The sequence below is a fragment of the Pimephales promelas genome, chromosome 3 (assembly GCF_988280905.1).
Source record: "Pimephales promelas chromosome 3, fPimPro1.hap1.1, whole genome shotgun sequence".
NCBI classification, from domain to species: Eukaryota; Metazoa; Chordata; class Actinopteri; order Cypriniformes; family Leuciscidae; genus Pimephales; species Pimephales promelas.
This window is the reverse complement of record NC_142771.1, coordinates 22,382,327-22,406,950: the sequence shown is the minus strand read 5'-3', so window position 1 is coordinate 22,406,950 and position 24,624 is coordinate 22,382,327. Positions and strand designations below refer to the sequence as shown.

Below are 24,624 nucleotides of genomic sequence, written 5' to 3'. Positions count from 1 at the left end.
ATTTTTATATAATTAGACTTAACATAATGGCTATGTTTATGCAACTGGCCCCAGTAATGGCATGAATTTGAGCTGCTGACTTTAGGCATCTGGTGTAAGGACAGCTGTTTCTATGGTATATGGCTGATATATATATATATATATATATCGAACCCAGGTCTCTGGAGTGGAGACCCATATAAATATGTATTAACAGCAAAGCCACAGCCAAGAACAAATTGTTTTGCAAAAAAAAAAAAAAAATAGCGGTTTATTTCAGGAAAAGTATGAAAAATGTTCAAGAAACTGTTATTGACACAAAATAGGACCTCAGTGGAAAAACTAAATGATAAAAACTGTATCATGAGTATAATCTGCTAATGTCATAAGAACCATGTGATGTACCAGATCCAAGGTATCTAAGAAATCAATAGAGACTCACAGTGAATGTAACCAATGCAATAATGGTCAGGAACGAGGAGATGAGAGGAGGAAAATATCATGCTGTTAGGTTAATCACAGCAATTCTTGGAACTACCTGGGGAGACAGTCTGCATTTGTATGAACAGAATATGAATTAGACTTCCCCACCTATTAATAAACTGAATATATAGCACATAGACTGCTTAATGTAGCACAATTAAGATTTAAACTGAGTTAAACAGGTCTGACTGTGTCTGCCTGCTAAACTTCTGAAAAAAGTATTGGGGGAAACCATATAACAGAAATGCCTGCAAAAACATGACTTTAGGCTTCTAACCAAGAGCCCAATCTGGTCAGCTCTTGTACAAGTTTCTTTATTGAAACTGGAATGACCAGGCCTCTACACACAGCCCTGGTTATCATCCTTTTGTCCAAATCCATCACATTCCAATTTGCATAAATATCATTAACCTCTCAAAATAATGGACTTCTCCAGTTTATGCAATACAAATTTGATGGAAATGGTATTTCGAAAATGACTCCTGACTGTGAAATAGATTCCTAGATTATTTCACAGCAAACAGCATTTTATTGGCCGTTGTGCAAAAATCGAGGTCCTTTGGAAGGGAATGGCGGTGACATGGTCTTGTTGCCGTCCAGACAGTATGGTTTGCGGCAATATGAACTCAGCAAACCTCAGAACCAAAAGGGAGGGGTTTGAATGAATATAAAGAACAAGACGCAGTCTGTTTTTAAGCCGACAACACCAAAATGGGACTGAAAAGAGGTTAAATCTGGTTGACAAGCTTCATGGTCAGAAAGGTGGATGTCAATGTCACATTGTATCAAGTGTTCAATGAGCACGCAGAGCATCCCTTGCTGCTGCAGATCTTGTTTGTCAAGTGTGTTTTAGTGGGATCTGAAGGCATGACTGAGCAAAATTTAATTTGAAATAACAGCCGGAGAAGTAAAGCTATACCACCTGCCTGTTTGTCAGCGTGTTAAGCTCAATTTGCTATGGCTTATAAAGAAAGTCTCTTTTGTTGTTTCCCATCTCATCTCAGCGCAGGGAAAAATACGTTTTTGCTCTCAGATATCTCAAGACAGACAAACATATTTTATTGTTCTATTCCAATGATTAAGGGATGCTGTAAAATGACAGAAATGTGGATTTCAAGCCTTCTGCTAAATGCGTGTTGGGTAGGAATGGTATTTCATGACGGTGAGAATTCTTTCATGAATGTCAAGTTGACTGCACAACACAACAGGGGAATGCTTTGTAACCTCCTGCCACGAAGAAAACAGCTGGGCCTGGGCCACTCTAATGAAGACGGTGACCACATCAGAAGTTCTAACCCTCATAATCACACACACACACACACACACACACACACACACACACACACACACACACACACACACGCACACACACACAGTGTCTGTCTGCAGCAGGTTCAAGTACATTGACATTTTATTCCTAATCTGTGTAAACAAATGTCAGGCTATAAGAGTCCAATTGTTAAGGGCTACATGTTTTTCTAAATTCATATTTGGAAAACATGTGAAAAGTTAATTAATTGAATAAAGTAAATTTAAAACGCACACACATATACTTTTATACATTATCGGGCTGGAAAACGACAAAACTGTCATTGTCAGTTTATTCGATTTTCACATCACATAGGCTATAGCCTATGATCACAAATTACAGACAAAAAAACTATAACATATAGGTTAGCTAACTTAACTAGAGCTAGGCTGTGCAGTAAACATAGCCTACTTGCGAAAATTACTGAAGTAAACCCCTTAAAAAAGTTAACCCCTTCAAGATATTTTACAGTTTGCACACGTCGTCATTGACCCATAATAAAGTCTTACAAAATAGGTTGATGACCCCTTAAGTCACCAAAATAAAAAGAAAATAAAAGAAAATTTATTGGGGAAAGGGTGACGCGCGCAGAGAGAGAGAGAGAGAGAGAGAGAGAGAGAGAGAGAGAGAGAGAGAGAGATCACAACAGTAACTTGGCAGCGTAAGTGTCTGCCTCAAAGATGCCTCGGATATCTTTCTTACTTGAGTCACGTCTGTCTCCATGCGAATGGATCCACCTGCGATCATCAGAGGAGTGACGCTCATTTTACGTGTGTGAAGATCGAACCTGTCACTGTCATTTCGGGCCGGTGAGCAGAGGTGAGGTGAGCGCAACCGCTGCTCTTTCCTCACACAAATCAAGCTTTTTCAGCCCGGGTTGAAGCTCATTCAATTGTGTGAACCATTTCGTTTAGGACTATGAAGACCACTCGAAAATGCCGTGCTCTGCTGTCTGTGGGGTTAAATCTTCTTGCACTCTTATTCTCAACGACGGCGTTCATCACGACCTACTGGTGCGAAGGGACTCAGAGGGTCCCCAAACCCAACTGCAGTAAGGAAAGACGGCATAATTGTATTGACTATGGGGTGAACGAGACAGACCCGAGTAAAGTTCACTATAGTTGGGAAACGGGTGACGATCGCTTTCTCTTTAGGCATTTTCACACGGGCATCTGGTATTCGTGTGAGGAGAATATCCATGGAGGAGGTAAGAGTTATATTTTAAAGTTTATCCTAACTAAGCCTATTCAATGACGTGATGTTTTTTTTATTGTTTTGTTTATTTGTCTGTGTATGTAACTGTATACTAGCCTACATCTTAAACTTTGATAAACTAGTCCCATATCTGTCTTCAGCAGGTTAAAGTAGTTTGACATTTATTCCAAACTGTGTAGCCTAAACGAATGTCAAGTAGCAAAGAGTGCAATTGTTAGCCTACGTGCTGCATCTTTTTTTTTAAATTCACAAAAAGTTAATTGAACAAATGTATGTTTTAACCTAGTAGTTGAAAACTGCATTGTTAACAAAACACACAAAAAAAAAAAAAAAAAAAAAACTCGTGATTTTTACTATATCTGTCAATTAACATTCGTTATATGATCACAAAATAAATTGTACAGTAGGCTAATAAAATGATGAGATAGAGTGTTTTTGAACCGTGGGGAAACTTCAACAGGCCGTGTGTAAAGCAGTGTGAATGTGTTGCGCAATGGATTGGCGGGGAATGATTGTGCGCCAACAGCTTTGGAAACATCTGTCAGGATTTACTTAACTCTCAATGAGTTTCGAAGAACTTGGTAAAGGCACCATTAGATAACCACGTTCCCCATGGAATACAGTGAAATAAGTACTAAGCAGCTCTTGGACAGACTGCTATTTTGAAAGGACCCTTTTTTATTGTATTTTTTATTTTTAAATCTCAGACTAATACAATTAGTTTCGTCACGAAATCTACAGCAGAACAGCATGGTTCTTGGTTAATGAACATGCACTGATATCCTGCAAATGGAATAAAACATGAAATGTCACTGTGTCTTTTGCTTTCACATTTAATTCAATTGGCTTTCATATTATATTTGAAGCTATATTTATGATAAATATTACATTATGAGATAACATCAGTTCATTAATACCCAAATAAACTGTGAGATAAAAAAAAAACATGTAAAAAACGTTACCTTACTTGCACAATACAGTAGGCTATGTATTGTGCAAATGGTATTATTTATGTAAGAAAAAGGACTTTGTTTTACAAAAGAAAATGTTCGGGGCTATGAGGTTCAAAGTCATGTTGTCTCACAGACACTCTGACATAATGTCTTCAGACGTAAACAGAAAGTTCAGTATTGTATTCAATTTAATCAAAAACAAATTTTCAGGGGAGTGAGGGAAGGTCAGTGTGTGTTACGCTGATGAGGATTCAGTTATTTTTTTTCTCCATGTGCTGTTGTTGACACCTTTTTCTATCTTGTGATCAAAGGGATTTATGATTAATCTGACAGAGTCAGACAGGCTTTGTGCAGAAAACTCATCACACATCCACACAAGTTGCTCAGCTCAATCTCTGCATGATGATTTATCATCATCATTAACATACTATTCAGGTATACCTATTATATAGGTATACTTCTTACATTTGTGCATTCATTATCTTACATACACTTTTTTATCAGGGCAGAAGCACAAGAAAGCAAGAAATTAAAAGCCAAAATATATTGTATTATGTTTTATTCTCTTTATATTAAAATGCAAAAACAGTTTAATGGCATAAACAGCAGAGCCATCAATAGCTGTTAAAGTTTTAGGAAGTGACCATTCTGAGTCTGACCAATGCTCTCATTTAACACTGTAACATCCAAGAACTTGTTCATGTGGAGGAGGGGCAAAGCCACATAGAGAGCTTGAAAATGTAGAGTGCTAATTAATAAATCATTCTTGAAGATCGCTTCTCTTTGCCCATTGCCTGATCACTACAGTAACATATCATAATGCTAATGGCCATCACATCATTCACTCTCATTACAGATGCAATTACCCTCAACCTCAGATACCAGATTAAAAAACATTAGAAGCAGATCAAAAGCCAGGGGTCTTTAATCATATGGAAGACTGGAAGAACAGGAATGAATTGAATGAAGATGATTACAGCTTTTAAATCCATAATGAGTGAGTCAGCCTATGTCATTTTGATTCCCCAGGGTAGGCATTGGGTAAGGAATTGCAGACTCAATATGTAATATGAAAGCATCACACTGTGCCAGAGATTAGCTGTTAAAAGCATATAGATTCAGTAGATTTCTTCATTTATGAATTTTTGAAATAACATTGATGTCACTTTTTCAGTCACTTTTCTTTTTAAGGTTTTAAACACATTTGTGCGTGACTAGTGGGCCTACACAAATAGGTCTGTATCCAAAAATGGGACTAGAATGAATCATTGTAGACATTCCATGTCATTGATATAAATTAAATGATTACCACAAGTGCCTCCATCCTAACTGATGAAATAAAACCCACTAGAAATTCAATTACTCATGTTCTTGCACCATCGGCCAGTTTTGGAATCGGTTAATGCATTTCTCCAGGTGCCGTGAGATTCCGTTATTCAAATTGAGGAGAGGTTACCATGGGCCACTTATCTGCCATGCAGGAGGATTAAACTCCCTCTCCAGGGACCTTATTTACTGCTTAGGGGAGACGCAATGAGAAAAAAGAAGTGCAGAATATGAAATCCAGAATATGACACCCAGTCATGGTCAATGGCAGTCATTGACTCAGTCCCAGTCAATGGCAACCTGACACATTCTGAACTACTTTCTGGCCATGTACACACTGCAGCTAATATACATTCTGTTGTCAGTTCACCTTTTAGAGCTAAATTCTATTCTTTACACACACACACACTTGAGTGAGAACCTGCATTCCACATACAACCAAATTAACTCGCAAAAAATCCAGGTACCGACAACCATGTTTATTGCAGTGTGTACGGATCCGAAATGAGCAACTAATCACCTATTTTAACATCCATCTGAGATGTTTCTCTCTTCTGTGTGTGAGGTGCTATAGAAATTACAGGGAAAGCAGTACGATCTTGACTTATTCCTATTGCCAGATCTTGCTAGAAAAAAAGCGAACAAGAACAAGCGTAAAGAACTAAATGAATCAAAATGCTTTATGCTGAAAATAAAACTTAAATATCACGACCCGCACCTGCTCACTGTGATAACTCCTTAAACGCAATCGCTTTATGAGCCAAGCTTAAAGGCCCACTGAATTGCCGTGAAATGTGTAGCATTGTTCAATGTGCTTACGTAATTTCCACTGAAACAGGAAGACAGGGCCGGACATATTGAGTAGCTCCTCCCCTTTTTAAAACAGCCAATTGCTCATCTCAGTTTGGCTGTTGAGCTCAGTAAAGCCGCATTTGGCAGCTTATGACAGCCACAGTTTAATAGATTCAGGTTTAATATGAAACTGTTACTAAAGCAAAACGTAATCATAGTCTGAACAAAAAGGTAAAAAAAGTAAACATAGTCATGCTGAGATTGCTTGTAATTTATGCTGGTGTTATCTCTTCTACTCGTCAGTGCTGTTTCTAATGCCGAGTTGGTCAAGCCGTTTCTCCTCCTAATCTCATCCATATCGCTTCAAAATACAGCATTCTGTGTAGAATTCAAATGGGTCTGATACATTTTGTGTTTATTATTCTGTGAACAAGTGACCAATTTTAGCCACAGCTTCAGAATCTATATAGTGTAGGGGACGGGATGCTTCAGATTCTACGAAAATCTGACGAGTAGCTGAAGTGCAGAGTGATGTCATCAGAATCGTTGATCCATTTTGGTGGAAGTGAGAGACTAAGTTTTGAATTCTTTTATCTTCTAAATCTAAAATGAATTTTGGCGTTGTTATGGAGCACACTAGCTTATAGACAACCTTAAGGTGAACATATTTCTATTAAAAGCCAAAAAAATTTCAATTTAGAATTCATGGAGACTTCAAACGACAATCCCAAAACACTTATAATAAGTGGCCATGGCAACACTGCAAGGGCACGCTATGTGAACCAGACTTTACGAGCATAAACAATACATCACGACGCCTCCGTCAACTTAGTTACAATTGCTTAACATAAATCTTTTGTCGCTGTAATATTACTTTGGTCAGAATAGCGGATACCAAACATGCGAGACACCAGATCACTGCATTTAGCACAGTGTCATTCATCGCAGTTTCTGCAGTCGTGTTCCATACACACACAAAATAATGTTGTGGATTCACTTCCACATCAGGAAGTGGTTTCTGTAAGGAAGCACATGTGGGATATTTTGATTGAACATTCAAAAATCTCATTTATCCTGGCAGTGTTTGGGGGTGCAATTTATTGCCATTTATTTTAACTTTTGTACTTTAGCCAAGTTTTTAAATGCTACTTTCCCTATACCACTCTATTGATAAAGTATTCTGAAAATTTCGGTTCAAGTACCAACCCCAAAGTGATAAAATAAAATAAAATTCTTTATCGAAATGTATAGGCATGGTTTGAAGGCAATTACAAACATGTGCACATATATTCAAAGGCACATAATAATCAATTCTTAATGCGCATGTGGGGATATTCAAATTAAATGACCCATCATACCATTGATCAGCTCTACCAATCTTGATTGTCTTTTTTCATGAAACAAACACTGTGATGTTGTCTTGAATTCATACTGTGAAGCAGCTTTGATACAATCTGTATTGGGAAAAGCGCTATATAAATATATTTGACTTGACTTGACTTGACATGTGAGCGCCATCAGCGTTTATTACAGGTTCGCATTTTAAGTCTGTTGAACGTTGTCGTCTTAGCGGCCCCTAATTTTATAACAAATGATCATTTCATCGGAAGTGAATCAATCAAAACTAACTTTAGCTGGAAAATAACATTAATTAAGAACCACTATAAAACCAAACTAATCTCTGTTACCTTAAATTATACACTGTAAAAATTAAAAAAAAAAAAACGGTAAACTACTGGCAGCTTTGGTTGCCAGCATCATACCGTAAAAATACAGTGTCTTGCTGTTTTTGAAATTTACAGCTAAATACCGTATTGTCAGCTACAGTATAAAACTTTAATTAACAGCTATATGCTCTAACACAAAAACAGTAACACACCGTAGTTACGGCATGATGCAACCAGAGCTGCCGGTAGTTTACCGTTTTTTTTTACAGGATCATTTTTTACAGTGTATGTTTATCTCTGTAAAGCTGCTTAAAAATTATCTACATTGTTAAAAAAGCGCTATATAAATGAGAATGTCTTGACTTTAAATTTTTATTTTTGAAGGTAATAACACTTTGAAAGGCCTGTGTGGTCTGTAATGTAAAAGATAGAGTACATAAAGTTTTGTTGAGTCTGACCAGCCTAGAATTATGAGTATTGTGTCTGCAGACTTGTGCAGTAGTGGTACTGCCAATATATTCAATGTAGGCCTTTTCTTTGACCTGGGGCACATTGAGCCACACAGCCAAAAAGGAAAATGCCTTTTCATATGAAATTTTCCATTCCAAATTGTTTTAAAGAATGTGCAAAATTTAATATGTTGTTGTCTTCATATTACCATCCTACTTTAGATAATCTCTCACTTGTATTTGACCTCTGTCCATATAGGCACAGTTTAGCATCTTCATAAATCCCTCCAAAGGCCAGATTATTATTGAAAGTTGCAGACAAACTTTTTCTTTTTTTTTAGGGGGGGGGGGGGGGGGAAGAAATAGCCCTCAGCCTCAAATTATCCTTACCAGTTTAATTAAAAGTCCAATTTAGGAGGATGCACCAAAAACTTTTTATGTTCTAGCCCAGAGACAGATAGGACGATCTTAATTAAAACAGTTATTTTGGTTAGACCACAGACAATTGGTTTACTCTTTTCATCGAGGTATGCATTACACAGACTTTCTACACATTTATATGATCACTATAATTACAGGAAAAGCATGTTGTATGCTACAAATGTAACATGACATTAAGCAGCAAGTGTGCAAAAATGCTTAGTTTGCATAATCAAAAATGCCTGATACTGAAATGACACGTAGAGGTTAACGCTAAGGAACACTACAATCTCTTTACACAAAAAATTCAAGTGATGGATTCATCCAGGGGGAAGCCGACTGCTAAAGCTGTCTTATCACTGGAAAACAGCACTGTAAAGATGAAGTTGAGCTCTCTGACTCTGGGTACACGAAAAAAAACAGCTTGTAGAGCACATATGTTAACCTTTCGGTTGTTTTGTGTCTTTCCAGGTGAGAAATGCAGGAGTTTTATTGATCTGGCCCCGGCATCTGAGAGAGGTGAGTAATGGCTGTCATTAGAGTACCATTGAGGCTTGTCCAACAGCAGCACACACTGAAACCTATGACAGATCTCTTATCTTGGCCTTGGAGAATCCCTGCATTTTTATTTAATGCATGCTTCATGTGTGATACATTAGCTAAAGTATGAATGTTTGAGTAAATGTTCACATCGTCCAGGGGTGCGTTTCCCATACAACGGCGTGACTTGTTGCTTCACTACCATGATTTCCATTACACGAGAGTAGATGTTCAAACTTCATGCTGATTTGTACTCGGCTTTCGCCAAGGTAAGCAAAACTAAGACGTAGCTTTACAGTAAACTATGCTTATCCATCCATTTACGCTTCTTTCCATATCCTTCTGTCCGGTGTTAACGGCTGCAGTGTACTTGCTGCGTCAGCCAACACGACGGCTGCAACTACAATGTGGTCTCCCTAGTGGACCAACACGACAACCATACGCGCCAATCCGTTTGACTAAGGCTGTCGAGCCCCACTGGTGCGTTATAATGCAGTTTCAGTGGCAACGGTTCCGTATGGCATATACGGTGCGTTTCCCGTACAACGACGTGACTTGATGCTTCACTATCATAGTATGATGCATCGTTGAAGAAATCAACTAGCTAGTCATGACTGTTTCCCGAAACCTTATTGTCGCAAAGTGGTCGTTCAACCATGTTGGTTTATGACGTCACGCACATGGTGGAGTAATAACTTATTTTAATGAAACTGTTTATGATTGAATCGATGCCAGATGTTTTGATGTAAATTACAGACTGGACATCTGAGTAATATGAGTAATACACACACACACACACATATACAGTATATATATATATATATATATATATATATATATATATATACATATATGCTTATGTGTTTGTGTGTGTGTATAAGTGTGTGTCTTATAGACAGAGTTGTTACCATTTTTCCACATGCAATATCACTCTTTAGTAGAGTGCCAGGGCTTAATTTTAAACTTTTTTTTCTTTTTGTTATATGAAGGTCATATTAAAACTTGAAAACTTTTTTTATACTATTCAAATGCATTTTATCTATAATTTATACTTTTATTCTTTTCAAAGAAGACCGAAAGCTTTAATCTTAAAAGTATGAAAATCTATTATAAATATTTAAAACTGGACTGAAACAAAGAAAAGTAAAAGGAAACATCACTTGTGAATAGACTTTTTAGTGCATCTTTTCCAATCAGAGTAATAATAAAAAAAACTTTTTTAAACAAAAAAATTTAATTTTATTTTTTACCACAGAATGCTGTTAAACACAATACACAATTTGAGACGTGATGGAAATGATGCTGTGTATGACATAATTCTAATGTGATGCTTGTGTGTATATGCTCTGTTGGACACTGTTAGCAAAAAAAATTAAACAGTGAGAGTGTTATTTTCTAAATGTCAACAGGGTTTGTAGTTGAAAAAACACCTACAAACCAAAGGGTCTTTAAAGTTACATGATAACGTAAACCGTTCCTTTACTAAACTATTTTTTTAAAGGCAGTCTTTTGTTGATGTTTTTCACAGTTACAAAGCCTTTTTCTGATGGGAAATATCACATTGAATATGGAATTTTATTTCTGTTCAGGGGACTACTGCATAATACATCTCGCCTTGAACAATTCTGGAGATATTATTCCGCAATCAAAAAAGGAAAATGAATCTAACTTGCAAATTACACTTGCCACAGTTTCAGGGGAGAATATTTCCAAGACAAACACAGTTGCCCATTGCTCTTTACACACCGGTTTTTAAGTCATGACTGACTCTCAAGGTCTCCAGTGATAATCATGTTTGATACAAAGCTGCCGATATTTGTGGAAGAGTGATGGAAGTGCAATTTGATTGAAGTCTTTTCAGATGTTTCCCTCTATGTAAATGTTGTCTTGTACATAAGCTTGTCAAGAACTGTTTGTGCAAAAATTTGAATGAGAAATTGGATTTATCACTACTGAATGCTCAGGTCAGGATGACAGAAAATGTAGTGCTTCTATCTCTCCTCTCTCAGTGACTATATCAAGGCCTCAAACAATGCTTTTCTCTGCCTCAAGAAACCCTAGAGAAAATTGACACTGTTTATATTTGCCTCTGAAAATGTAGGGCAGACTTTCAAAGGTGCCCCGATGTGTTTGAACTCTTGAAGTCAAAGCCTCCAGACATTAATATTGAATAATGCCGTCATTGCCGTCAGGTTAAGATGCTTTAATCACTCACTCTCACCTGAGTTTCTCAAAGTCTGTCATCTTTTATTTACAATGTGTGTAAAAGAATGTGTCGGGAAACCCCAGACAAAAAAGCCAAATTTCACTGTGGATAATGGGTAGCACAGGTGTAGCCGCAGACAAGACTCCGAACGTTGAAAGTAAGCAAAATAGCAATATGATCTTAGACCAAAACAACTCCTGCTGTCTCTGCCGAGTCCTTTGAGGAAGCTCCGGGCCGATTCGGAATTCTGCTAATTAGAAGGAGCTGATTGCTGTTATGGAAACACCCTTGAGTCAGTCTGATAGAGAGAAGATGTTTCCCTAACCTCTCAAAAATACATAAAAATGAAATAAAATAAATAAAGATTAAGCATCCTTTTGAGACACGAGTGCAGCTTTGTTTTTCAAATTGCAGATGTTGCTGTCATGTCAAGTTTAATAAAATTACCACTAATGAGAAAGCTGACTTCTAGTAAGAACTCATTTGTTTACTCATTTTTGGAGTAGAGAGCACCATTACAGGACCATTACAGTCCAAGTGCTTCTATTTTGCATTTGTCCATTTTTTTTTTTTTTGCAGTACTTTTCAAAACTTTGGGTTCAGATTAAAGAAACACTTTTATTCAGCAAGGATGCATTTAATTGATCAAAACAAGTGACAATAAAGATTGTTTTTTAAGATTTAGATTTAGTAAATATAATTCTCAAATAAATGCTGTTCTTAAATCCTGAAAAAAAACAAAAAACAAACAAAACAATTTCAGTACATACATATTAGGTATGGTGACAAGAAGGGGACATGTTCGGTTCACTTAGTTCGGTTCACTCGGTTCACTTTGTGTCCATGAGATATTAATTAGTGGGAATGTCATGTTACCTCATGCGAATTGTGATGTTATGGCCACAATATCATTTTGTTGAGGTGACATGTAGCGACATGCTTATGTCATGGCCACGCATTGTAAAGTAAAAATACTTTTCTCCTGGCCACAGTCCGGTAGCTAACCTAACACAATGATTACAAAAATTGTAAAAAAAAACATTTTTATTTATAGGATTAAAGAGTAGAATAAAAATCTAGGCATTATTCATGAAGTAATTTATACCACTGTATTGTATAACTGAGCACCAGACGACAGTAATTGCAACTTTTTATCTCACAATTCGGACTTTATTTTTTCATGATTGTATGATACAGTGGTAGGAATTGCGAGTTTATATATATATTTCACCATTCTGACTTTATAACTTGCGATATTTATTCATTTTAAATCATATTGTTTCATTGTTTTTGATTTTTCAAAACCCTGAAACTATTGTCAGGTTTAAATTAGACTTGTAATGTGTTCTTTTTCATGGAGTAGTTATTATAGATAGTTCTCATATACTGTAGATTTTATAGATAATGCTCATATTATAAGATTTTTACTTACAGTGAACTCAAAACACCTATCTGCACTTTGCAAATTGAACTCAATGTAAAGAAGAACTAGGCAGAAATGTTCCCAATGCATGTTCATTTTATATGCAGGGGGGGGGGGGTTGTTAAATTTCCACTTGAATCTGACCGTGTGAATAATGACAGAGAATTATGGGTCAACAGAGCACTTTGCTCACCAGTGTGCATGTGTGTGTATTGCAGGTGTCCTTTGGTTGTCAGTTGTGTCTGAGGTGCTATACATCATGCTGCTGGTCGTTGGCTTCAGTCTGATGTGCCTGGAGCTTTTTCACTCCAGTAATGTGATCGATGGACTCAAACTGAACGCCTTCGCCGCAGTCTTCACCGTGCTGTCAGGTAGGCCTACACTCTTGTCCCCAACTCACACTTAGAGAAACTAATTGCGCATTACTTCATTACATTTATCACCTATACAAAGAAACACGGCCTTGTTCTCCTGTTTGATCTCACCACAGTCACAAATGATGGTGATAATAGAAAGTTTAGGGCTTTTTTTGTTAGTCCCTGCTGAAATTTTGTCATTCAAAATCTGTAATTTTCAAGTATAGTGATTTTGTAACAGTGCTGATAGAACTTTTAAATGACAAAATACTGTTTCTTGTAACAGACAAAATATTATTTTATGTATTTATTTATTGTTCATTTCCAGTTATTCTTTACCGTTTAATAGTTTGGGATCAATACAATTTCTTAACAGAAAAAAAAAACATATTCAGCAAGGACACATTAAATTGATCAAAATAAAGTTCAAATAAATAAAGCAGCACAACCGTTTTCAACATTGATAAGCACCAAATCAGCATATTAGAATGATTTTTGAAGGATCAGGTTGGCTAATGATGTTGAAAACTCCATCATGGATTTACCATCAAATAAATAAATTACATTTTAAAATATATACATAGTTTTAAAACGTATTGGTTACCTAACGTAACCTCGGTTCTCTCTAGAAGAGGGAACAAGTATTGCGTAAGTTAGCTTACGCTACGGGAAAGATTAATCTTTGAGATATTGAAGCCAAAAAATTATCCTTAATTTTGTATTCATTGTCAACGCAGTGCAGCAGCTAGCAGACCTAGAGTAGGCTGTCTAGTGTGCTCGTTGGCTGCCCTGCGGCAACAACAGCAGCCTACCACTGAGCCTGGAGTGATGCCGCGCCCTCATCACGTCTTAGCCCGCCAGAATGGGCGTGGCTTAGCGTATATAAGCGGGGCTCATGGCGCTCATGAAAGTCGCTCATGGCGCGAGCACGGCCCGTTACGCAATACTTGTTCCCTCTTCTAGAGAGAACCGAGGTTATGTTATGTAACCGATACGTTCTTTTACGAGAGGTTCTCTCGTATTGCATAAGTTAACTTCCACTACGGGAATCCTTTGTCAACGCCATGCGTGCCAAGCATCCACTCATGAGTCCCAGGGCATCCCGGGATCCCAGATTTAAAGGGTTAGTTCACCCAAAAATGAAAATTCTGACAGTAACCCAACAACAGAAAATTCTGTTCCAACCCCGTAAGACCTTTGTTCATCTTCGGAACACAAATTAAGATATTTTTGATGAAATCTGAGAGCTGGATCACTCCTGCATACTTGTCCATAGGCTTCTAGAGGAATTGAAACTTGCCGTCCACGAAAAGTGGCTCAATCGTAAATTTATCAAGCGACGAGAATACTTTTTGTGCACAAAAACAAACAAAAATAACGACTTTATTTCAACTGTTCACTTCCTACTCTATGGGCCTCTAGTCAGTTAACGTAGTGTGATAGCGTAGAGCTACGTCACGCGTAGGTTCACTATTGGCCGACACTGGTCATGTGTGTGATGCGTGTGATGTACAATAACAGAAGTTTACGTTATTAAAGTAGTAACCTGACTCAAACCCTGGAAATATTTGATATTTAATAGCTTGTTTTATAATATTAATTTCACACTTGACACACATTGATTTGGGAATGAGATGTGTCCAGTGCATCATGGGTGTATGAGAGAGAGAGATGACAGTGTTAGCTGACAGTGGTTAAACATGGATTTGGATAAAATAAAAATAGGCTTTTAACTTATCAAAGAAAGAAAAGAATATCTATCCCTATATCTTCAACTCAGATTCAACAATGATCAGTTGCAAGTCATGCAGGTTTGGAATGACATGGGGTGAATAAATAATGACAAATTTATTTATATCCAATGAGCAACAACAGTATGAGAAATCAACTGCATTTGTTGATTCCTCAACAGGTCTTCTGGGGATGGTGGCACACATGATGTACACACAAGTTTTCCAGATCACAGTCAGTTTGGGACCAGAGGACTGGAGGCCGCACACATGGGACTACGGCTGGTCCTTCTGGTAAGCACTTCTTATACTTCCAGTCACATCAGACAAAACATGATGGATGATAAGAAATGAATGGGTTGATTTCATACACTATAGTTCAAAAGCTAGGGGTCAGAAACATTTGGTTATTTGGTGGAGTTGAGAACGTCAAATAGGAATCTTGCTAGAGAGGCCTATCTACTTTGAATGAAACTAAACAGGCCAATGCACATTGGCGTGTAATCATTTGCATCAGCTGTTCAGCCATATAATGATACATGGCTGAATATATATAAAAAATGATCTATTCAAAAAATCCTCAAACAGTTTCCACAAAATACAATAGAAGTGCACTACTATGGATTAACACGTGCTTAACTAATACATAGATAATCAAACTGATACACAGATAATCATGAGTGATAGTCATGAGTGATAACCAGTCCAGCAGCCATATCACCCTGTAGCCCAAAACTGGTTGCCCACTGAAGCTAAGCAGGGCAGAGCCTGCATAGTATTTGGATGGGAGACCTTCTGAGAAAGCCTGGTTGCTGCTGGAAGAGGTGTTAGTGAGGCCAGCAGGGGGTGCTCACCTTGTGGTCTGTGTGGGTCCTAACGCCCCAGTATAGTAATGGGGATACTATACTGTCAAAGAGCACTGTCCTTCGGATGAGACGTTAAACCGAGGTCCTGACTCTCTGTGGTCATTAAAATTCGAAAGAGTAGGGGTGTAACCCCGGCATCCTGGCCAAATTTGCCCAGTGGCCTCTGTCCATCATGGCCTCCTAATCATCTCCATGTATACAGTACTAATGGGCTTCATCATTGGTCTCCTCTCCACCAGTAAGCTGGTGTGTGGTGAGCGTTCTGGCGCACTATGGCTGCCGTCGCATCATCCAGGTGGATGCTGCACACTGGTGGTGGTTGAGGAGATTCCCCCCTGTAAAGCGCTTTGAGTGCCGATAAAAGCGCTATATAAATGTAATGAATTATTATTATTATTATTGTTGCAGTTAATAACTCATTCATTTACACTATTAATTAAAACTGTGGTCACTCTTAACACCACAACACACATGGCTGTGCACTTGTAATGACAAATGAAGGATGTTAAGAGGCTGAAAGCAGGTTTATTACATGCCCCATTGAAGTCAACAGGGTGAGAATTTTAAAAAGACGTTAACACGGTGTAGAAGGCAACACCGATTTTTGACGTTTTTGTGTGTACTGACAGCACTCCAAATGTACAAAAAAAATTAGATCAATGTTAAAATTGACTGGAGTTCTCCTTTAAAGAGGCAGTTTAATCAAATGACAAATTATCTTCTTTCCTCGCACTCATCATTTAAAATCTGCATGACTGACTTATTTCTTTAGAATGCAAAAGGTTTAAATGTATAGGTGAATATAGTCGCAACTGAATGAGGACTGGTGTTTTCAAGCTCCAAAATGACAAATAGCACTATAAAAGTATTGTAAAAGTAGTCCATACTACTAATGACTTCTGTGCCGTATTTTGAGCCTTTTGAAGTCACATTATAGCTTGGACTGCGGATGTTGTTTTTCATTGCAAATTCACTTTACATTCAACCTTGCTCAAGTTCATGGGGAAGTAGCGATATTCGATTTGTGACCAAATCAAACTCTATGTATTTTCACCCTTAGTAGTTCCATATCAATAATTAAATGGATTTCTCTACAGCAGTATTATAGCTCTACATCCCATCCCAGTACACTGTGATTTTGCTTCAATCCAGTGTTATATAATTCACCAAGGCAAAGAGGCAAGGCATCCTCAAAAGTCACAGATGTGCTGGTGTATGGTCTCATTCTGCAACAAATGAATCTGGCTTTTGCGGACCCTTCTCATTTCAGGTTCACTTTTTCCAATATAAAGTAAATGCTCTTTTTCAAACTGAATGGACAATGTAGAAACAACATTTAATTGAATTTCAAAATGGGTTCCTCAGTTTCGCTGAGGAATATTCTGAGGCCATGTTAACCCATATATCTGACAAACGGACCAAAAGGAGTGAAACATTGTGTTACAGTTAGAGCATATCAGACATTTAAAGAACGCTATATGACAAAACGGCGCTATACTACGCACATGGCACCCGTTATCGTTAATATAACACGCGCTGTGAGGGCTAAGTTTAGGTGTGGGGTAGGGTGTGCGTGTCATATTCACGCTAAAGGATTTATAACGTCTTGGGTTCGCGTGTTATATTAACGATAAAGGGTGCCATGTGCGTAGTATAGCGCCGTTTTTGCATATAGCGTTCTATATGACGTTAAAGGATGAGAATGGGCTGGTTTGACCCCCTTTCGCCATCAGAACTGCCTTAATTCTACGTGGTATTGATTCAACAAGGTGCTGAAAGTATCCTTTAGAAATGTTGGCCCATATTGATAGGATAGCATCTTGCAATTGATGGAGATTTGTAGGAAGCACATCCAGGGCACAAAGCTACCGTTCCACCATCCAAAGATGCTCTATTGGGTTGAGATCAGGTGACTGTGGGGCCATTTTAGTACAGTGAACTCATTGTCATGTTCAAGAAACCAATTTCAAATGGTTTGAGCTTTGTGACATGATGCATTATCCTGCTGGAAATAGCCATCAGAGGATGGGTACATGGTGGCCATAAAGGGATGGGCATGGTCAGAAACAATGCTCAGGTAGGCCGTGACATTTAAACGATACCCAATTGGCACTAAGGGGCATAAAGTGTACCAAGAAAACATCCCCACACCATTACACCACCACCACCAGCCTGCACAGTGGTAACAAGGCATGATGGATCCATGTTCTCATTCTGTTGTTTACACCAAATTCTGACTCTGACTTTATTTCAGACTGAATATAAATATTTTATTCAGAATAGTTCTCTGACACTCAGATTTTTATAGGCTATATTTATAAGCTAAACATTAGGTCGTATAAATGATTATTCTGTAATTTTAAAAAAATGGCTTGCTTAGAAGTTTATACAGTATTTTCTGCTGCCATTTTTATATTACTAAATCAGTGACCATGTTGTGTCATTTTGGTAAAATATAATGTTGGGTTAGAAGTTATTTTACAGCCTTTATAAGAATGTAAAAAGTGTTAAATGTGAACTTTTTTTCTGCATGTCAGCTCCACAGTGAATTTTTAGAGTGAGTTTCTATCACTTAATCTTTTAGGACCATGCCTGTCCTTTAGACCAGAGAGGGAATGGCTGTATTGGATATCCCAACAAATGTGTGTTATTTTGGCACTTGGAAATAAGAGACATGCATTGGGGTTCTGACAGGCATGAAAGTGGTATTTACATTGACTGAATTACCACAGATGCTTGGCTGGCATCCATTATTCTAGGCTAAAATTGCTTCATTTGTCCTCTGCCATCTGGTCAATTTCTTGTTTCCCCCCTTCTATTTCTGTACCTTTACTACCTTACTGAATGGCAAGAATCTGAAAATAAAAGAGTAATTGAAACTTGAGCTTTTTAAACCCTTCTCCTTCAAGGTTTAATTTCCCCAGCTCACAAGCTCAAATACTGCACTCTCATGGTTTCTGATTGGAAACCAAATGTAATTTGCAGTCTATAAAATCACAGAAAATCTTTGGGGAATGCAACTCTTTTTTTTACTGCAGGTGAGCAAAATGGATAAAGATATCATGCTTATTTAAAAAAAAAAATTCAGAAAAAAAATAAATAAATAATATGATGCTTGATATGTTATAGTCCTTGTTTTTTTTTTTTCCAATTGAGTGGGTGTTGTGAGTGAGCGAATCTCATTTATGAATGAACTATAGCTTGATACAAATACCAGTACAGTACAACATAGAATGAATGATGAATTGGCATTTTCTGGAATCTCTTAGCAGAAGAAAGTTTCTGACAATAACTTGTTCAGTAGTTGAAGGGTTTAAATGTATGATTCAATGATTAGTTCTTAGCATAAAAGTGAGCAACACCTGATTTAAAGTGTGCTGTCGTGCTGGATGCCACTTGTTGTGGGCTTCATTTCAAACTGATTCCACCAAACTGATATAATATATAATAGACTGGACAGCTCAAAATACATCTGGGACTGCTTTTTTTCCCCTAACTTTAAATGTCAACAAGTATCTTTGTTAATCCACAAAAGCAAAATGCCACATTCAACAAATGCCATCCATCCATCCTGTTTGACAATGCACTATGCAGAAAAAAAAAAAATAAAATGCAAATAAATAGCTGCAAATAAATCTCATTATCTTTTTGTATATATGTATGTTTCACAGTATGGCCTGGGGCTCGTTCACCTGTTGCATGGCCGCCTCTGTCACCACCCTCAACTCCTACACAAAGACGGTGATTGAGTTCCGGCACAAACGGAAGCTTTTTGAACAAGGCCTGCGAGAGGAGCAAACCTTCCTGGACCCGGAGGCCTTCCATTACTTCCGTGATTCGTCCGTCCAGTCCATCTCCAGCTCTATAGATGTTTACCCAAGCCATGGAAGCAGCCACGGGAGCAGTCGTGGGAAAATGCGCTCTCCGCCGGCTTCGGTGGACCAGGCCGACAACACAGAGTCCCTGGATGAAGAGCAGTGCTGAGAGGACATACATCCGGCACTGCACAGGTGGCCTTGCTCTGACCGGATATCTCAGAATACTGATTAACTGGGAGGCGAGGGTTTTTTTTATATGGATTTTGAAAACGGTTGAAAATGGACATAAATAACAGTATTGTACAAGGCATGCAGGTATTACGCTGAGCCTTAGTGAAGATAAATTGGTGATTGTAAATAAAATCATGTGGAAAGGGAGCATTTTTCCTCCGCCAACAGATAGCTGAATTATCTACGGGCAGGTGGGAAAACAAAACGACTTTCTTTTCCATGAAGACTGAGCAGTGCACGCTGCTAAAGCCGTACCGTAGCATCTGTCGGTCCCTCGCCCTGACAGCTAGACAAGTTCCTGAGTATTTACCGGTCTTACACAGTATGTGAAATGCCCACCTCTCTTGGTGAGATCTGCTTGAATATGCCTTCATATTACAAACAGCAGAGTAGAGTACCGTTTAAATCCTGCCTTCAATACAACTGCAGCTGAACACAGGAGAAGCACAGCCCATTTCAGTTGCAGCATCCACTAGGGATAAAAGGTTACTGCCACTTGGATTTTTGTCTTTTTCCGTGCATTACAGGGTTGATTAGCAGCATTCAATGACAAGATTTTAATCCCTGCACCCATTTTTTTTGACAATATTAGTATTTATGTACATACAATGAATGGAATTCTATCTATTAATGAATGTACTAAATGTTTATCAATGTATGCACTATAATCCTGTCTTTTTCATTTGATAAAAGAGGTACAAAATGGCCAAAATCTCGTTGATTTTTTAATTCCAGCTTCCAGGAATTGTGTACAGATCCTTACAACATGGGGCCGTGCATTATCATGCTGCAACATGAGGTGATGGTTGTCGATGAATGGCACAACAATGGGAGTTGTAATACTTTGCAATATGGCAGTGAAAGCACACTGCTTAAATACAGGGTGACAGGAAATGACAAGACAGGAACTGATGTGGCAGACTTCAATATTCAGGTGATGGCTCCCTCTAGTGGACTGGTGCCTGATCATAATATATATATATATATATATATACACACACACACACACACGTGTGTGTGTATTTATTAAGACATCACACAAATGTGAACATCACTACCACAAGGAAAAAAAAACAAAACGTAAAGCGTAATTAAAATGTAGCTTTCATCGGCATGTAAACAGACCTTTGTTGGTAATTCTGATTGAGTCAACGCAATAATGAATGAAATTGGTGTTTTTATAGTAGCTGATCTACGACCATACTCGCTTGTTGAGAACACTGGTTTCAGGCACATGATGAAGGTGACTGAGCCCAGGTATGAAATCCCTTAGTCCACATTTCAGCCAAAAGGTTATACCCACCCTGTATGAACAGGTTAAAACTGCTGGTGTCCACGACCTGCCCAAGGCATCTGCTGTAGCACTCACAAGTTGATAGTCGGACATCTAGAGCTACTGAGATCTACTTAACAGTGACTGCCCATCACATTACTCCAGAGTGGAACATGGTAAGGCTGAGGGACTTAAGGAGACCGTATTTAAGTGGAAGTTGGAAAGGCCAGGAACTACAATTCTTCAGACAATTTCTTCCCTTTCTTCAGAAAATGTGGACAAGTTAATTTTTTTGACAAAAAACATGTACACTTTTCACTTTGGAAAAGTTATATATCTTTTTAATATGAGCAGGCCCACAAGCTGGGATTGGTAATGCTGCACTGTAATCCATAGTTATTTATATTTTTGATTATATTTTATTATGTGATATTAGATTTAGTATTTTATTTTATTTAGTGGAGAACTTTGCGGCAGTATTTTATTTCTTATATATATATATATATATATATATATATATAATGAACCTTTGGTTTAATAAAACATCGGTACCTAATCAATCGTTCTCTGGGATTTGTTTTCATTATAGTCGAATGTAAAGACTTTTATCTCTAAAAACTGTTTAGCGTATAATGCTAGTACTGGGGGCATTTACTAAGTAAAAAGAAATCGCTAGTTTATACCACTATCAAGGCTCAAAATAGCCCCACACTAACACAGTAACATAATGAGGTAACTACAGACCATTGAGGTAAGAGTACAGACCATTTAATAAGACGATACTTTATAAAGACAGTTCACATCGTGTATACAGACAGGAGCCATCTTAGAAAATAGTCTTGATAAGTCGATCCCCGAACGCCATTCACACAGTTCAGAAGTTCGCTGAGCTTCATACAGCTCAGCTCACTCAGCACGACGTTCGTGGTTTGACTTGTCGTGACTGTTCCAAGACGGCTCCTGTCTGTATACACGAAGTGAACTGTCTTTATAAAGAATCTTCTTATTAAACTGTCTGTACACTTACAAAGTTCCCAACGCTTCGTTTTGCATGTATGGACCCTTATTATGTTACTGTGTTAGTGTGGGGCTATTTTGAGCCTTGATAGTGGTATAAACTAGCGATTTCTTTTTATTTAGTAAATGCCCCTAGTACTAGCATTATACGCTAAACAGTTTTTAGATTATCGATTCGATTATCATGAAAACAAATCTCAGAGAACGGTTGACAAGGTACCAATGTTTTATTAGACCAAAGGTTCATTTTGCGCCAGAGTTCTCATTTAATGGCCCCTGTTATTCTAGAACCGCCACTGATACCTGGAGCTGGGTTATTCGTCTCGGACCATCTTTCACCACCCGGTTCCCTGTCGAAGTCCCTGCGTCACTAGCCTTGTCCGTTGTCTCAGTGTTTTTGTGTGCTGACCAGCGTTTTATTTATTCTTCAATAAACGTCACTTTCTGCACATTGCTTCCAGTCGTTCCTGACAGTAACACTACAGTATTAATTTATGGGGTCTAACTTCTGCTGTGTTTTCTATTACAATCTCTTCTAGATTTCCTCTTTTGCTGCCCTACTAAATAAAGACATTAAGAGCACTTAGTGCATGCTCTCGTCTCTATAATCAATATTTAAGACACAAGTAACGCTCTGCTGGTCAATGGTGCTCATAACAAGTACCTCAGTGAAGTGCTTTCTCTAGTGGGTGAAATCTACAGGGAAGAATCTAGCTTGCTTTTCCAAGCTGGGCCACGGAAGATGTGCTGCATAGATAGTGACAAACATCTGGCAAAATCAGCTAACATCCATCCATCCTCTTATTCATTCCCCATCCATCATTCTTTGCTTCAGTGTGTACAGTGTGATGTCTCAGATCCACTTTTACAGATTCTTTTACATAACAATGCCCCTTAACTAGATCGCCGACCTGTGGACGACCCTTGAACTATTGGACAATAATTATCAGCACCTTAAGTGAAAAGCAATTATGTCCATATGGCACAAGTGATTGACGGCAGACCATAGTCATTTGAATTAAGACTACTACATTGCTCTGGCATTGACAGGGGATGGTTCAGTGATGGAAAAGAGCCTCATTTCGCATTCAGTTTTACAAAGCACACAATACAAAGCCACTTTCATTATGTCTTACAGGAAGGGTCATAACAGTACAAGCTCAATTTCAGCCCTGGAGATGAAACACAATGAGCTGGCATTTGGGGTAAGTGATAGCTCAGAGGGAGAGGAGAAATTCATCACGGTTTGTGATAAATCAAGAAGAACCCATCACTAATTAAAGTGCATAAGCACTATGTCTCATGCCTCATGGCATTGCTTACAGTATTATAACGTTCAGTTGCAATGTGCAAAACAAAGAAACTCATTTGTACAACGAGAATGAATCCAAGCGGCCTAAAATTGCCTTCTTTTTATCCACAAACAAGACGACAGACAACAATTGTTTGTTTTTTCAAAAAAAAAATATTTTCCATTTACATAATGTTTAGTTGAAAGCAGCTGAAGAAGTGTTTGAGGTGCACCTGCTGGGCTGTTTTCAAATTTGTTCAATTTTCATTAGGCGGCCAGTCGACATGATACATCTACGTCTGAAGTTATGACTGGCCTGAGATCTGGCTTTATTCTCATTTCCAGATTAGAGCAATCTCGCTCACTTCTTGCTCCTTATGTTGGTCAGATAACAGTAATTAAGACATGTAAATTATAATAAATTATGTTCCTCTCAATGGGCAAAATCGAGGTTAAAAAAGAGTGCAAAATAATCAGCATGCTGCACACAAAAACAGAGAGTAGCAGCAGTGTAATAATGACATTCATTTCCTGTGACATGGCATGAGTCATTACCGGACTGAAAAAAATGAAACATCTTCTAATTGCAGGATGGTAATGCAACTACAGAGAGGGATATGTCTCTTTAAAAAAAAAAAAGAAAGCAAGAAAATTCTTAACATTTGTGCCATTGGCTGTTTCTGTAGGAAAACAAAAGGGGACATTTTGAAGAACCGTTCTACATTCTTTCAAATGAAAGTTCATAATGACCACAGGATTTCTAAAGTAAAAAAACAAACAAAAACAAAACACAACGACAACAAGCAGCGGTGCATGTAACTCATTCTTCAAAAGCCTTTAAAGCCATATGGTAGCTACTCATTTAAGCAGGATAAGCCCACTTTTTAGGTTTGTGTATATGGGGGTTTATTTTTGTGTATGTGGTTGGTTTCAACCTTTTTCATTTTGTTAAATTAAAGTCTTATTAAAAATGTGACAGTGAAAACAAAAAGCCAGCATTGTTTCCTACAATGTGCATATTATAAGCTGTTGGACAAATACGTTTTCCTAAAAGTCACCAGGGCCAAAAGTGCTCACAGTTAAAAAAAAAAAACATTGATAAGACTCTGTTATTTGATGGAAGATAGAATGTTCTCTCCATCATCATTTAATTTCAGTTGGTCTCTCAGATCATGACATATGTTCCAGACGGCAAATAATCAAAGGTCTTATCATAGCTGATGGATGGTCAAATCAAACAACTCCATATAGGACAGGAATCGGCCTTGGAATGGAAACTT

General features: G+C 37.9%; 1 protein-coding gene across 3 annotated transcripts; it reads left to right on the top strand.

Moving 5' to 3' along the window:
* Positions 1-2,410: 2,410 nt before the first annotated feature.
* Positions 2,411-20,691, top strand: gsg1l (gsg1-like). Of its 3 annotated transcripts, none has more exons than XM_039685688.2 (6): positions 2,411-2,590; positions 2,686-2,978; positions 9,065-9,112; positions 12,981-13,133; positions 15,031-15,142; positions 19,386-20,691. In XM_039685688.2, exons 2-6 carry the CDS (start codon positions 2,690-2,692, stop codon positions 19,696-19,698), a joined length of 915 nt encoding a protein of 304 aa, XP_039541622.2. In that variant the 5' UTR covers positions 2,411-2,590; positions 2,686-2,689; the 3' UTR covers positions 19,699-20,691. The 3 variants fall into 3 exon arrangements, with proteins under 3 accessions (XP_039541622.2, XP_039541620.2, XP_039541619.2); XM_039685686.2 differs by having other exon boundaries at positions 2,411-2,595; XM_039685685.2 differs by having other exon boundaries at positions 2,411-2,978.
* The last annotated feature ends 3,933 nt before the right edge of the window (positions 20,692-24,624 follow it).

Bases quoted from the DNA above. Each gene is read 5' to 3' on its own strand.
- gsg1l (XM_039685688.2), top strand. From the start codon at position 2,690: ATGAAGACCACTCGAAAATGCCGTGCTCTGCTGTCTGTGGGGTTAAAT. The intron at 2,979-9,064 runs GTAAGAGTTATA...GTGTCTTTCCAG, and splicing joins GGAGAATATCCATGGAGGAG to GTGAGAAATGCAGGAGTTTT. The intron at 9,113-12,980 runs GTGAGTAATGGC...TGTGTATTGCAG, and splicing joins GGCCCCGGCATCTGAGAGAG to GTGTCCTTTGGTTGTCAGTT.